Genomic DNA, 17,262 nt, shown 5'->3' on the forward strand with positions numbered 1-17,262 from the left:
CACTTGGGGTACCAAGGCCTCCCGAACGACTGGGACCCAATGGGTCCCACTTATGACAATGTCATAGACTGCAGCAATAAGAAATCCTAAAACATAGTTTTCCTTGCTCTTTCATGTGCTTTCTTCATATAATTCAGAGAGTGCGCTTGTCAGAGAGGCTTTTCTTGAACATCTACAGGTGTATAGTGGAGAGCATAGTGACTGGTTGCATCACGGCCTGATTCGGCAAATTGAATGCCCAGGAGTGAAGAAGACTGTAAAAGGTTGTGCCCAGTCCATCACCAGTTCTGACCTCACCACCATCGAAGGGATCTATCGAAGTCGCTGCCTCAAAAAGGCAGCCAACATTATCAAAGACCCACACCATCCAGGCCACACACTCATTTCACCCCTGCCATCGGGAAGAAGGTGCAGGAGCCTGAACACTGTAACGTCCAGGTTCAGGAACAGCTTCTTCTCTACAGCCATCAGGCTATTAAACACTACAACCTCCACTAAGCTCTGAACTAAAACAACTATTATTGTTATTATAACACTGTTGTTGTTCTTTATGTGTACGTATGTGTGCGTGTGTAAGTATATTGTGTGTGTATGTGTGAGAATGTGAACCTTTTTTCTCGTTTATGATATAGTTTACAGTGCTATGTTTACATATTCTGTTGTGCTGCTGCAAGTATGAAGTTCATTGGTCTATCTGGGACATGACAATAAAACACATTCTCTCTCTCTAGGATTTAAATTTCTCTTTGCAGCATTTCATGCTGAATATTTTCTGATCATTATTTTTTTCCACGGATAATTAATTCTGAGAGCAGATGGCGATGAGTTAAAACAAAAATAGCTGCAAACACTCAGCAGGCTAATTAACAACTGCGATGCCAGAAACAGGGTTGGCAATGCAAGCTTGTGCCATTTCAGCAGGACTTGGAATTGTTCAAGGCATTTAAGCTTTAAACCATGGATCTTCATGGATAGAGAAAGAAATGAAGAGAAGGGAATTCGGAGGGGATCAAATTATAAAAATGCGGTGGTGGAAGACCACATTGGTGATGATGGGACAAGTAAAGGATGAATATACGATGCGATATGATACGATACAACTTTATTTATTCCAGAGGGAAATTGGTCTGCCACCAGTCAAAAGTTACAATGCATTGAAAGTGTCATTGTGCATTAGATAGATAATGAAATTTAAAGGGGCTGTCCCACTGTACGAGGTAATTCAAGAGCTCTCCCGAGTTTAAAAAAAAATCAAACTCGTGGTAAGCACGTAGAATGTTCGTAGTGGGTACGTCGGAGCTCGGGATGTCTCTTAGCGGCTCGTAACGCTAACGGCAGGTACTCGGGAAACGCGGTAAGCTCGTGAAGACTCGTGAAGATTTTTCAACATGTTGAAAAATGTCCATGAGAGCCCCGAGCGGCTATTGCCGTAATTCTCCGAGTTCAAATCATGGTAAACTCGGGAAAACTTTTGAATTACCTCGTACAGTGGGACAGGCCCTTTAATAGTGCCCAGATATTGCACAGCACATATGTAACATTGCACAAACATGAAATCAAATTAAATTAAATTCTCGAGGAGGACAAGTCCAGCATGAAGGATGTTCGAGATGGGTGGGGGGGGAGGAGTCATCTACCCCACGACAGAAGGGGGAGGAGTTCGAGCCAGCGAGGTAGTAGATTGCAAATTTTCTGTATCACATGTACCATTGGTTTGTGAACGGTGATTTTTCTACTTTGATGCTATCACTCAGAGACCTAGAGACATAGAGCTTCACTGCATGGAAACAGGCCCTTCGGCCCACCCTGCTGCATGCCGTTAAAGTTAGCATTCTGCGCTAGTCCCATTTGGCCCATATCCCTCTGAGCACATCCTATCCATAAATATGTCCAAATGCCTTTTAAAGGATTGTTAATGGATTATGTGACTAATTGCTTTGTCTCGATTGCAGCAAAGTGTGTAGAATATTGAAGAGAAAATCTGTTTGGAAGAAGGCCAAATATGTGCTTGGATGCTGCCCAACATTTGTAAAGAACTTCATTATCAAAGTGACACGACCTTTCACACTAGTGTTTTAATGTACGGAATGGTTTTCTCTCCAGTGTCACTGACTGCATTCGCTATTCCACTTCCTGCACTTACATTTCACTCATCTTTCCCCACCCAAAATAGGGATAGGAGTCCATTTGTCCTGATCATTCACCCACGATTCCTGGAGAGGATTCTTCAGAATCAGATTTGGAAGAGATTGGGTTAATTAGGGAAAGTTAGCATGGCCACGTTTGTTCATGCCAGGTCATCTTACTAACTGGATTGAATTTTTCAAGGAGTGTAGGGCAATGGACGTTGTCTAGATGGATTTTAGGAATGTTTGATTAAGTCCCTCTGAAGTAGGCTGATCCAGAAGATTAGTATACATGGTATCCACACAGACCTGGTAGTTTGGATTCAGAACTGATGGAAGATATCGGGTTGTGGTGGAAGGGTGTTGTTCAAGCTGGCGATCTGGCGATCTGTAACCTGTGGAGTTTGCAGATCTCTGTGCTGGGACCTCTGTGTGTGGTTTTGGTCCTCTAATTTGAGGAAGGACATTCTTGCTATTGAGGGAGTGCGGCGTAGGTTCACAAGGTTAATTACCAGGATGGCGGGACTGTCATATGCTGAGAGAATGGAGCGGCTGGGCTTGTACACTCTGGAGTTTAGAAGGATGAGAGGATATCTTATTGAAACATATAAGATTATTAAGGGTTTGGACACGCTAGAGGCAGGAAACATGTTCCCGATGTTGGGGGGAGTCCAGAACCAGGGGCCACAGTTTAAGAATAAGGAGTAAGCCATTTAGAACGGAGACGAGGAAACACTTTTTCTCACAGAGAGTGGTGAGTCTGTGGAATTCTCTGCCTCAGAGGGCAGTTCTCTGGATACTTTCAAGAGAGAGCTAGATAGAGCTCTTAACAATAGCGGAGTCAGGGGATATGGGGAGAAGACAGGCACGGGGTACTGATTGGGGATGATCAGCCATGATCACATTGAATGGCGGTGCTGGCTCAAAGGGCCGAATGGCCTACTCCTGCACCTAACGTCTATTGTTGTTTGTGATAATAATAATAATAATGGATGGGATTTATATAGCGCCTTTCTAGATACTCAAGGCGCTTTACATCGCATTATTCATTCACTCCTCAGTCACACTCGGTGGTGCTGAGCTACTTCTGTAGCCACAACTGCCCTGGGGCAGACTGACGGAAGCGTGGCTGCTAATCTGTGCCTACGGCCCCTCCGACCACCACCAATCACTCACACACATTCACACACAATCACACACATTCACACACATTCACACACATTCACACACATTCACACACAGGCAAAGGTGGGTGAAGTGTCTTGCCCCAAGGACACAAGTATGCATTCCAAGCGGGATTCGAACCGGCTACCTTCCGGTCGCCAGCCAAACACTTAGCCCATTGCGCCATCTGTCAGCCTAAATAGTAGGCTTGCAGTCTCCACCAAAATAGGTGGAGTTGTGGAGTTTCCATCATCCAGGTGAAACAGTCAACATGCTGAGTTTTTCCTGCATCTTCTATTTTTGGTTTAGATTTCCAGCATCTGTAGGTTTTTTTGATGTTCAATTAGTGAAACCAAGCCTTGGTTGGTGAGCGCTTTGCACAATCCCTCCGTTCAGTTCAGAGGGCTTTCACTTCCTTATCACTGTCATTCCCTATCCCTCCCTGGCCTCCTACAATGGCCCAAGTGTAAGCTTGAGGAATTCCTTCTCATCTTCTTACTAGAAACATTCCGACTGTCCAAGCTCAACAAAGGGTTCAACAATTCACCCCATGACTGGTCGTGTTCTGAAAAGTAATCATCCAAACTGCATTTGTTCTCCTTGGTGTGAAGTGTCAAAGCGATGTACGCTAAAGTTTTTTTATTCAAGAGAGTGGTGGGTGCCAGGAACCTGCTACTGGAGGGATTTGGTGAAGGCAGGATACGATAGTGGCATTCAGATGGATATGCAGGGAATGGAGGGACATGGGATTATGTGGAGGCAGAGGAGATTAGTTTAAGTTGGCATCATGTCCGACACAGACATTGTGGACCTTAGAGCCTCTTATTGTACTGTACTGTACTGTACTGTACTGCTGGCTCTATGTTTGCTGTCCATCGTTCTATGCTTCATAGCGTTCTCATCTACTGAACCAAAAGCTGTGGATTCAATACACCAATTCAAGTCTATAATCTGGGCCAAAACATTGGTGCAGAACTGAGTGAGGAGTGTACTATTATGTGCTTGGATGCTACCCAAGACTTGCAAGGAACTTCAATAACAAAGTAAGACAACCCTTCACACTAGTGTTTTAATTTATGGTATCATTTTCTCTCCAGCGTCGTTGACTGCATTCAATTTATAATTGGACATTGATTAAGGTTCAGTTTGCCTCTCAGGTAAGATGCAACGCTCCCTTTGACAGGAGTATAGCAGGTTAAGAGGGAGCAGGATTGAGGTATATAACATGATGAGAAGTACAAATGGGACAGATGTTTCCCTCATATCAGAGATGGATTAAACTACAGGAGACACAGAGTATTCAGTCCACTTTTTCCACATTTTGTTACGTTACAGCCTTATTCTAAAATGGATTAAATTATTTTTATTTTATTTTATCATCAATCTACACACAATACCCCATAATAAAAAAAGCAAACATTTTTGCAAAGTAATTAAAAAGAAATAACTGAAATATCACATTTACATAAGTATTCAGACCCTTTACTCAGTACTTTGTTGAGGCACCTTTGACAGCGATTACAGCCTCAAGTCTTCTTGGGTATGACACTACAAGCTTGGCACACCTGTATTTGGGTAATTTCTCCCATTCTTCGCTGCAGATCCTCTCAAGCTCTGTCAGGTTGGATGGGCAGCTATTTTCAGGTCCCTTCAGAGATGTTCAATTGGGTTCAAGTCCGGGCTCTGGCTGGGCCACTCAAGGACATTCAGACTTGTCTTGAAGCCACTCCTGCATTGTCTTGGCTGTGTGCTTGGGGTCGCTGTCCTGTTGGAAGGTGAACCTCCGCCCCAGTCTGAGGTCCAGAATGCTCTGGAGCAGGTTTTCATCAAGGATCTCTCTGTACTTTGCTCCATTAATCTTTCAATCCTGTCTAGTCTTCCAGTTCCTGCTGCTGAAAAACATCCCCACAGCATAATGCTGCCACCACCATGCTTCACCGTAGGTATGGTATTGGCCAGGTGATGAGCGGTGCCTGGTTTCCTCCAGACGATGCTTGGTATTCAGGCCAAAGAGTTCAATCTTGGTTTCATCAGGCCAGAGAATCTTGTTTAAGTGCCCTTTGGCAAACTCCAAGTGGGCTGACATGTGCCTTTTACTGAGGAGTGGCTTCCGTCTGGCCACTCTACAATAAAGGCCTGATTGGTGGAGTGCTGCAGGTATAGTTGTGTTTCTGGAAGTTTCTCACATCTCCACAGAGGAACTCTGGAGCTCTGTCAGAGTGATCATTGGGTTCTTGGTCACCTCTCTGACCAAGGCCCTTCTCCCCCGATTGCTCAGTTTGGCCAGGCGGCCAGCTCTATGAAGAGTCCTGGTGGTTTCAAAGTTCTTCCATTTAAGAATGACGGAGGCCACTGTGCTCTTCGGGACCTGCAAAGCTGCAGAAATTGTTTCATACCCTTCCCCAGTTCTATGTCTCGACACACTCCCGTCTCAGAGATCTACGGCCAATTTCTACATCTTAATGGCTTGGTTTTTGCTCTGACATGCACTGTCAACTGCGGGACCTTATATAGACAGGTGTGTGCCTTTCCAAATCATGTCCAATCAATTTCATTTACCTCTGGTGGACTCCAATCAAGTTGTAGAAACATCTCAAGGAGGATAATCAGTGGAAACAGGATGCACCGAAGCTCAATTTTGAGTGTCAGAGCAAAGGGACTGAATACTTACGTAAATGTGATATTTCAGTCATTTCTTTTTAATTACTTTGCAAACATTTCTAAATACCCGTTTTTGATTTTATATAATGAGGTATTGTGTGTAGATTGATGATGAAAACAATGAATTTAATCAATTTTAAAATAAGGATGTAACGTAACAAAATGTGGAAAAAGTGAATACTTTCTGAATGCAGTGTAGGTTTATGGTATGGGCGAAGAGATTTAGAGGGGATCTTAGAGGTTCCTTATCCACCCAGAGAGGGGTAGGAACCTGAAGTACATTTCCTGAGAGATTGAAGTTGGATTCATGTTGCTATTTAGAAGTGCCTCGGCACAGAAGACTATGGAGCAAGTGCAGGAGCATGGGATTGATACAGAAAGGTGTCCATTGGTCAGTGTAGACGGGTTGGGCCTAATGCCCTTGACAGTCGATGAGAGCGTGGAGGAGCCATGAGAGGGAAGGACCCGGCATGGGGGGGAACCATCGTGAGGGGGGAGGGGAGACCAATGGGCAATTGGGGAGGGGGGGGGGGGGGGGGAACAAAGGACAATAGGGACCCGGTGTGGGGGAAACAGCTGTGAGGGGGGGGGGGGGGGGAACAAAAGGAGGAGCCGACGTGCTTTGTAACGTTGTCAGTGCTGTAGGTGGCTGCTATTTGTATACATTGGGTACTCAGCAAAGAATCTTACTGTGCCTAGTCAGATGTGACAATAAGATATTCCATTCCAATAGTGATAGTCGTTTATCACTTAAAGTGAGTAAGTATCTTTGCTCATCTCACAAACACGATCCTAAAGTGGGGACTATTTCCGAGATCTGGTCCATGTGGTAAAGCTCTAGATTTTCAGCACAGAGGCACTGTCAGGCCCCAATGGCCAGTGGACAATCAGTGCATTTCACTCTCAATGAATGAACATCCGTTTCAAATAAAGTAACTCGGGCAGAAGAGAATGGCTTCTATAGTTGCAATTATCTGCAATAATGGATGGTTTATTTCTGACATTAAACCAATGTTCAGTCTATTCAATTAGGTAAATTTCATTTTGAGAACATTTTAATGTTAAAATTTCTAGTCCTTTTAATATATTCCATGTGGACTTCCAGTGGCAACATGTCGTGAGGAAAATGTATAATATTAAAGCAACAGATATTGTACCCCAGCACGATATTGTACAAAAATAGCAGTCACCAAGGTTCCAGCTAAGTCCTACCTTTATCATGAAAATGAATGTAAAATTGTTTCTAAATTCTGCAACTATCATTATAGTAGGATTTGCTGTTGTCCCAACGTTCCCATGCCAATGCCAAGCTTCTCATGATGTTCCTCAATTCTACTGATATATCTTTAAGGTGGCGATTGATAAGTTCTCGATTAGTAAGGTTACTGTCAATTTTATGGGGAGAAGGCAGGAGAATGGGGTTGGGAGGGAAAGATAGGTCAGCCATGATTGAATGGCGGAGTAGACATGATGGGCCGAATGGCCTAATTCTTCTCCTACAACTTATGAATTCATCCCATCAATTGATCTTTTAATTCTGTCCTCCCCTCTGTGCCAGCCTGGTTTTCCCCTTAACTATATCATACGCCTGTTTTTTTAGTGTGTGTGGTCCTTACAGCTGTACATTTAACTTTGACTGAACATGTTTCCCTGAATTGCTGTACATCTCCTTCCTTCAGGGGGCGACACTATGCCTTGTTCTAGTGACCTGTCAAATCATGACACCATTTTCACTCTATTCAGATCTGCTTTGAGGCAAAGCAAGGCCACGTGGCACAGATGCTGCAGTTGAACTAAAAACACCTAAATAGAATCAACACACCACCTGATTTGCTTCATCCCTTAACTTAACTGAAGTGGCACAGTGGCGTAGTGGTAGAGCTACTGCTCAACAGCGCCAGAGGCCAGGGTTCGATCCTGACTATGGGTGCTTGTCTATACGGAGTTTGTACCTTCTCCTGGTGACCTGCGTGGGTTTTCTCCGAGATCTTCGGTTTCCTCCCACACTTGAAAGACATATATTTTTGCAGGTTAATTGGCTTGGTATAATTGTATTAATGTAAAATTGTCCCTAGTGTGTGTAGGATAGTGCTAATGTGCGGGGATCGCTGGCCGGTGCAGACATGGTGGGCCGAAGGGCCTGTTTCCGTGCTGCATCTCTAAACTAAACTAAAACTAAACTTACTAACATCATTTTCACATAGAGAATCATCTCTTTCTTAAGTAGTTCTTTCTCCTCCGGATCTTTAAAATCTAAGCCAATTTAGCCAAATTTTGGTTCCAAGTGTATAATCTGCTTCTCATCTTGTGAGGTGTTATTGATCTTTGTCCTTATTTTGGTTTTCTCACCAAAGAGATAACACTCAGAATCATCTGGCAATGTAAGGAGTGAAACAATATGGGAGTGGTGGTACCTGCTTCAGTCTGATCCAATATCTGAAGATTGCAACTTCCTCTTTCCTCAATAAGCAGGCTGATCTGTTTTTCCTTGGTAATTGCATCAGCAGTGTTAGCCTGTAGAGAGACATCGGAATCCAAGTGAGATTCAACCAAAAATTGGGAATGAACTATAATTTTATATCGAAAACTAAAATTTGCATGAAGCCGGAGGAATTTTGTGTAAATGTTATTTGAGTCCTGAAGAATATCTTTGAAGTATTCCTCTTATCTGTGCTTACAGGCAATTGGATATTTGTAATTACAGTGATATCATTCAACTTCTGATACAGTATTTGCATTTTAACAGGAAATTCACAGTGGCTCTTTACTGATGCATTGAAAATCTTCTTCCTGGGGATAAAAACTTTAAATGATCCATAATCTCTCTCCATGCAAAACAGAGTCACCCCTAGTCTGATAAATTGGACAAAAATACAGGTTATTAAAACAACCAGAATGTAGCATCATTGGTTTGTATTTGATTGACATTTGAAAAGCATGGGATAAATTTGAACACAGCTTTTGTGGGCAAGGGGCTCAAGAGTTAAGGGATTTTCTTTCCACCTTCAGAGGTTGAAAAGAAAGTGGAAGAGCCACAATCTTGCTGGAACAACAAGTCAACTTTAGAACATTGTCGAGAAGAAGTCTTTCAGTGTCATAGAGTGATACAGTGTGAAAACAGACCCTTTGGCCCAACTTGCTCACACTGGCCAACATGTCCCATCTACACTAGTGCCACCTGCTCGCCTTTGGTCCATATCCTTCCAAACCTGTCCAATCCATGTACCTGACTAATTGTTTCTTTTTTTTTTAAATTTAATTTGTTTTTATTTTTTATTAGAAGTAATTATAAAGTATAGTTACATATCATAGTAAAAAAACTTTTCATATACATCAGTCATACATTATTAAAATTTTCAATTGTCGATAACTACTACTTCTAGTGGGGTTTTTTTTATATAGAAAAAGAGAGAAAGAGAGAAAAAAGAGTTACAAATATCCAAAAAAACAAAAAAGGTGGAATGGATTACTTATAATACGTCATTGGAGATAGGTTCGTAGATTATAAAGTATGACTTTTCACCTGAGTTCAAGTTTCAGTTGGGTTTTCGTGCTGGGCCAATCTATCCCGTCAGGTAATTAATGAATGGAGCCCATATTTTATCAAAACGTTCTTGTTTGTTCATTAAGTCAAATGTAATTCTTTCTAGATATAGGGTCTCCGACATTTCCACTATCCACATTTTAATTGTGGGGGTCGTAGGGCCTTTCCAAAATTTTAATATTAATTTTTTCCCGGTTATTATACTCTTATTAGACTATTATTGTAGTCGAGGAAATTTCTTTGGCTTGTTGTGAGTGTTAAACTTTGCTCTGATATTCCAAGTATTATTAATTTTGAGTTTGGATCCAGTTTTGTATTAATAACTTCTGAGATTATTTCAAAAATTGTGTCCAGAAATGTTTAATTTTTATACAATTTGCAAACGTATGTGTTAAATTAGCATCTAGATGTAGACATTTATCACAAATAGGAGAGATTTGTGGGAAGATTCTATTTAGTTTTATTTTAGAGTAGTGTAATTTATGTATTAATTGTATTAAAGCATGTCTGGCATTTAACGAACCCGCTGCCCCGGACCCCACATTCCCTCTCCCCGCTGCCCCGGGTGGTGCACTCCCTCTCCCCGCTGCAGATCCAATCTTTGGCCGGAAGCGAGATGGCGGAGCAAGATGGCGGAGCAAGATGGCGGAACAAGATGGCGGTGGCAGGTTGCTAAAATGAGTCATAAAATCACCCATGAATCCGCCCATGAACGTACTACACGTTTGCGTGGGAGTAACCCATCTTGCTCTGCTATAGGATCTTTGATCACACCTGCAACAAGTGTGGGATGATTGTGGGAATGGGACTCAAATTTGTAGGAAGGAACTGCGGATGCATTTGTACACAGACCTTTCTGTCCTAGGTCTCCTCCATTGTCACAGTTAGGCTAGACGCCAATTGGAGGAACAGCACCTCATATTCCCTGGCATTCCCTCACTCTACCTTCCCCCACCCCCCCACGCAAGTCACACTAGTTTCTCGTTTCACCCTACAAGCAGATAACAACGGCCTGTTTCATTTCTCATCGTTTCCTTTTGGCATATCTTTTATTCATTATTCTTTATCTCTTCACATCATCGTCTATATCTCTCATTTCCTTTATCACTAACCAGTCTGAAGAAGGGTCCCGACCCGAAACATCATCTATTCCTTCAATCCAGAGATGCTGCCTGTCCCGCTGAGTTACTCCAGCTTTTTGTGTCTATCAGGGGCTCAAATTTGACAACCTGAAATCTGAGGTTCAAACGATGCCACACATGAGGGATGGGAAGAATCACCTGGACACTGTACTTCTGGAGGCAGTCACACCCATTAGAGTAACGGCTCCCAATCTGACCTGTGCTTGAGGCAGGTGTGATTGCACGTAAACAGCTGGGGACTAGATTGGTGTGTTGGAAAAGTGGGTTTGAATTCATGAGACATTGGCTTCAGTATTGTGGAAGAGGAAGTTATTCTGATGAGATGGACTCCTCCTGAACCCGGCCGGGACCAGGGTCCTGGCAAAATACATAACCAATGTTGGGCGAGTCCAGAACCAGGGGCCACAGTCTTAGAATGAAAGGGAGGCCATTTAAGACTGAGGTGAGAAAAAAAACGTTTTCACTCTGAGAGTTGTGAATTTGTGGAATTCCCTGCCACAGAGGGCAGTGGAGGCCAAATCACTGGATGGATTTAAGAGAGAGTTAGATAGAGCTCTAGGGGCTGGTGGAATCAAGGGATATGGGGAGAAGGCAGGCACGGATTATTGATTGGGGACGATCAGCCATGATCACAATGAATGGCGGTGCTGGCTCAAAGGGCCGAATGGCCCCCTCCTGCACTATTTTCTATTTTCTATGTTTCTATGTAACCGGGGCTGAAGATCGGGTTTTAAACTAAATAGTGGGGGGAGGTTAACAAATTAAAAATGTATGGATGAAGTTAAAAGGAATGAGTTTGCAGGAGATGTTCCTGGAGTCTCCAGAAATATAGAACAAAGTTAGAGAACGGATGAGAGTCTTGGCTAGGCAAAATTGGGACTAATGTTAGAAGAGGGGAGGTGAATATTGAACTAAAGTACGTAGCACTTTAATGCACGTAGTATATGGAACAAAGTGGATGAGATTCTAACACAGTTAGACATTGTTAGGCACAACACTGTGTGCATCACGGAGATATGCCTGAAAGCTGAATATTCAAGGTAACACATACTATCGAAAAGACAGACACAAAATGCTGGTGTAACTCAGCGGGACAGGCAGCATCTCCGGATAGAAGCAATGTGTGATCTCCAAATGTGAGGAAGGACATTATTACCATAGAGGGAGTGCAGAGACGGTTCACCAGACTGATTCCTGGGATGTCATGAAGAAAAAGAGTGGATAGACTTGGTTTATACTCTCTAGAATTTAGGAGATTGAGAGGGGATCTTATAGAAACTTACAAAATTCTTAAGGGGTTGGACAGGCTAGATGCAGGAAGATTGTTCCCGATGTTAGGGAAGTCCAGGACAAGCGGTCACAGCTTAACGATAAGGGGGAAATCCTTTAAAACCGAGATGAGAAGAACTTTTTTTCACACAGAGAGTGGTGAATCTCTGGAACTCTCTGCCACAGAGGGTAGTTGAAGCCAGTTCATTGGCTATATTTAAGAGGGAGTTAGATGTGGTCCTTGTGGCTAAGGGGATCAGGGGGTATGGAGAGAAGGCAGGTACGGGATACTGAGTTGGATGATCAGCCATGATCATATTGAATGGCGGTGCAGGCTCGAAGGGCCGAATGGCCTACTCCTGCACCTAATTTCTATGTTTCTATGTTTCTATGTGATGTTTCAGGGCGAGGCCCTTCTCAGACTCAGTCAGGGGAGAGGGAGACAGAGATAAGGAAGTGTAAGGTGTGAACACAAGACATCAAATGGGCTGAGAATCAAGGAACATGTAGAATAGACCATTGCAAGCTAGGAGAAGGTGACAATGAAGCATACAGAGATAAGATTTAATTAAGGGGACAGCGAGACTGGTCAGAGAACTGGGAAGGGGAAGGGATGGAGAGAGGGGGAAAGCAAGGGTTACTTGAAGTTATGGAAGCCAATATTCATACTGTAAGTTGCCCAAGCAAAATATGAGGTGCTGTTCCTCCAATTTACATTGGGCCACCATTGGATGGGCAGAGGGGGTGGGATTGCTCTGCTGGTAAGGAATGAAATTCAGTCCTTAGCAAGGGATGCCATAGGATCAGGAGATGTAGAATCTTTGCGGGTAGAGCTAAGAAACTGCAAGGGTGGGAGTTACATACAAGCCTCTGAACAGTAGCCAGGATGTAGGGTTCAAATTACATCAGGAGATACAGTCGACATGTAAAAAAGACAATGTTATAATGGTCATGGGGATTTCAATATGCAGATACACTGGGAAAATCAGGTTGGTACTGGATCCCAATGAAGGAATTTGTTAAGTGCCTACGAGATGGCTTCCTAGAGCAGCTTGTAGTTGAGCTTACTAGGGAAAAAACAATTCTGTGTTTATGTCACAAACCAGATGTGATTAGGGAGGTTAAGGTATAGGAGGTAGCAAACATAAATATGATAAAATTCAACCTGCAGTTTGAGAGGGAGATGATGAAATCTGATGTGATGGTATTGCTGCTGAGTGAGGCATGAGGGAGGACACATGGTCCTTTTATTCCAAGGAGCAAGAACTATGTTAATGGGAGAATGAGACGACCGTGGCTGACAAGGGAAGTCAAAGACAGCATGAAACTAAGAGAAGGCATGTAATGTAATACATTGTTTGCTGAATATGGAAACCAAACATATACATAATGTTACAGGAGGCAGAAGAAATTACAGATGCTGGAATCTTGAGCAAAAAAAAAGGTGCTGGGGGAACTCAGCGGGTCAGGCAGCAGATGTGAAGAGAATGGACCGATGATGTTTTGAGTCGAGACCCTTCTTCACACAATGTTCCAGGTGCAGTTTTATAATGTCCTATAAAGTTGTCCCCAAATATTCCTGCTCTTAAACACCAAACCTAGCAATTTATCCTTTGAATCTGGCCAAAAATCCATTAGCACCCTTATATTTGGTGAACCTGCATGTAAAGCTTGTATGGTTCTCTTACAGTGCTACATGTTGTTGTATTTTTCCATTTAAAACAAATATGGAATAGTATTTCTCCATCCAAACAAAATCTCAATTATTCCACGTTATACTGCAACTGCCAACTCTCTACCCCGATCTCTTAACCTATGTTTTATTCCTTTGTAGACTGTATTCCCAACTTCCTTACTGTATGTGCCCCTTTGTATCCAGTACGGGAAATATCTTCCTATCTTTGTGCAGGCTCGAAGGTCCGAATGGCCTTCTCCTGCACCTTATTTCTATGTTTCTATGTTTCTATGTATTTGTATCCAGAAAATATCTTCCTATCTTTGGCAAGTGACTGCATTAAACTCAGATCCTTCATCCAAGTTATCAATGTAGATTATAAATTGTTGATGCCCCATATTGATCCGTGCAGCATTCCGCCTTACTGAGCTAATCTGAAAATAACTCATTTGCCTTCATCTGAAGATAGACATAAAATGCTTTGCTTTAAACCAGCAATTGTAGTTCCTTCTTACTCATTTGCCTTCATTCATTGTTTTCTACCAGTTAGGCGGTGCTAAAATCCATATACACCTGCTCATCCCTCTGTGCAGGAAGGAACTGCAGATGCTGGTTTGAACTGAAGATAAACACAATATTCTGGAGTAACTCAGCGGGCCAGACAGCTGCATCTCGAGAGAGAGAAGGAATGGGTGACATTTCGGGTCGAGACCCTCCTTCAGACTGAATCAGGGTTTGCGTTAACCAGCAGCAATCAGAAGAAGGGTCTCGACCTGAAACGTCACCCATTCCTTCTCTCCGGAGATGCTACCTGTCATGCTGTTACTCCAGCATTTTATGCCCATCTACTGGTTCCCTCTGGATTATTCTAGTTGTCCCTTGCTCAGGAAATTAAGCAGTCAAATGTTTTTTTTCCAGAAGACCATGCTGGCTTTGCTCAGTTTTTGCTTTGAAGAAGGGTCCAGAGCCAAAACATCGCCTACCCATATCCTCCAGAGATGCTGCCTGACCCACTCAGTTACTCCAGTACTTTGTTTTATTTTGTAAACCAGTGTCTGCAGTTCCTTGTGTCTCCGTGTCATTATACCTATCCAGGTGTTTTGTTAGTATAACCTTCCTTGTAGGTTCCAGCAGTTTTCTCGTGTTAACATTAGACAAATGAATTGGAGATTCCCTTTTCCCCCTCTACCCCTTTCTAAAATGCTGACATGACTTTGCTACACTTCAATATGCAGGAATCAGACATTCACTGTAAGTGTTTCCCCTGCAATCAGAACCTTCCGGTATTGATTCGAATGGGCTTTCAAGTTCACAAACTTCTCTAATACTATTTTAAAATAATATTTAGGACCCTGACTTCTCCATAAAGCCAGCTTCTCTAAAATTTCAGACAGTTTTATTTTGTGTATTCCTTGTTTAATTCCTCTGCCATTTCCTATTCCCCAGTATTGATCTTCTGGTCTCTTACTGTAAAGGGCTATATTTACCCCTCAACTAGTCTTTTCCTTTTTACATTTTCATGAAGGACACTTTGTTAAATAGTCGGTGTTGTAACATTTGATGAATAGATTCCTCCGACCACAATCATAATTATGAAATGACAAGTAGTGTAATTAAAGTATCACGAAACCATGCTTCCCATCCAATAACTGTGGATTTCACCAGCAAGTGGGATTTATGAAATTGATTGTAAACGAGGACATATTTCAACAAATTTAAACGTACAAGACTTCCATCAATTCTCGAACGGATATAAAAAAAATAGAGACATTTCGCATCCAAAGTAGAAGGCAGAAAAACAGATTCAGATATACATTCTGCATTTGGCATGTAAAGTAAATGAATAAAGGAGTAATTCATCCAATTTAAAGTTAGATGTAATCTAAATAGTTGGCATTTGAGCTAACACTGCACAGATATCCGAGCGAATGAGCTTGTTACTGGCTTTGCAATGACCGCGGTTATTTTGTGCCCGGGACAATCTTACCTGGAGAGTGATGAAACAGTACATCAGTCCCAGAGGGCCGAGTCCGGTGCTGCCTCTCATCTTCAGCCACCAAAGTGCGGCTTGTCCAGTCCCAGTCACCTTCCTGCGACGAGTTCTCCAGCTCCCCGAGTCCTAGCGCAGCAGGTAGAAAACTTACAGCGTTTTCTGGCAACCTGGGACTAAAAAATAGATTGTTGGTTCAAACTGGTGATGCTAACAGAGGGAAGACCACTAGATGGGTCCCACCTCCCTACGAGAGCTCGACCTCCCTTTCAACGTTGTCTGCGCACCAGTGAGCGAGTTGAAATAACTCATCGCGAAAGCCTTGCAAAATACAGCCTTCACTCACAAACCCAACTTTAGAGTTTCAGTAAGGCGGGCTGGTTGGTCGCTGTGTAGGAAGGAACAGCAGATGCTGGTTTATACCGAAGGTAAACACAAAACAAGCTGGAGTAACTCAGCGGGTCAGGCAGCATCATTGGAGAGAAGGAATAAGTGGCAAATCGGGTCGAGACCCTTCTTCCTGATCGCTGTTGGTTAACGCGAACCCTCTAGAAATTGGGAGAAACGCGTAATGATGAAAGTGCCTCGTGTAAAGCCTCACTTCTCCCACCGGGGAGAGGTACAACGGTTCTCTCTTGATTATCATGCACTATTCAAAAGCTGCGAAGAAGAATGGGGAGTTTGGGAGGGAAGAGAAATATATTAGCCACAGTGCCATCTCCTGCTTTAAGCATTGCACTACTCGCAAATTCACTGCAACTTCGCAGAGCGCACCCACTCTTCAGTGACAGATAAAACCAACCAACTCCTGATTGAGAATTTGGGATTTCTGCCTGCGTTTACATTGCTTCTTTACCCACATTGGCTAAAATTCCAAACCCGAGAAGGTAGCAAATTATATCGCGGTTTTGCCGTCGGTTTACCGGCCTCGGGGGCACCTGGAAAAGGCTAAAGTTTCTGAAGTTACAGGTCGGTTGTAGACACCCATCTTGGTCAGAGAGAATTTTATTGTCATATGTTTTAGAAAGAACAATGAAATTCTGATGCCCTTGTCCCACTTAGGAAACCTGAAGGGAAACCTCTGGAGACTTTGCGCCCCACCCAAGGTTTCCGTGTGGTTACTGGAGGTTTTTGTCAGTCTCCCTAATGGTCAAAAGTGGTTTTCGCTTCTTTTATGTTCCAGCGATTATTTCAAAAAATTCAAAACCGGCCGTGACTAAAAATAGGTTGCCGTTTTAAAAATCGGTAATCCAAAGCCGATTGCTATGCTAGTTGAAGGTGGTTGCCAGAGGTTGCAGGTGGTTGCCAGAGGTTGCAGGTGGTTGCCGGAGGTTGCAGTTAGTGGACCTTCAACTAGCATCCCAACCGGCTTAGACTAAACAATTACCGATTTTTAAAACGGCAACCTATTTTTAGGCGCGGCCGATTTTGAATTTTTTGAAATATTCGCCGGAACATAGAAGAAGCGGAAACCACTTTCGACCATTAGGGAGACTGACATAAACCTCCGGGAACCGCATGAAAACCTTGGGTGGGGCGCAACGTCTCCAGGGGTTTCCATTTAGGTTTCCTAAGTGGGACAGGGGCATTACTTGCAGCAGCACAACGGAACATGTTAGCATAGTGCACTGTAAACAATGTAATGAACGAGAAAAATATGTTTTTCAATCCCCCGGATTCCAGAGAAAAGT

At 43.0% G+C, this 17,262-nt stretch overlaps 1 protein-coding gene across 1 annotated transcript in view; it reads right to left on the reverse strand.

Moving 5' to 3' along the window:
• The window catches only part of LOC129698546 (parathyroid hormone 2 receptor-like), a 126,622-nt gene that overhangs the window by 75,936 nt on the left and 33,424 nt on the right, over positions 1-17,262 (reverse strand). The window contains exon 2 of the mRNA XM_055637625.1: positions 8,366-8,599. Coding sequence (XP_055493600.1) covers positions 8,366-8,599 — 234 coding nt within the window. The remainder of the gene's footprint in view (positions 1-8,365; positions 8,600-17,262) is intronic.

This window comes from Leucoraja erinacea, chromosome 7 (assembly GCF_028641065.1).
Source record: "Leucoraja erinacea ecotype New England chromosome 7, Leri_hhj_1, whole genome shotgun sequence".
Classification (NCBI taxonomy): Eukaryota; Metazoa; Chordata; class Chondrichthyes; order Rajiformes; family Rajidae; genus Leucoraja; species Leucoraja erinaceus.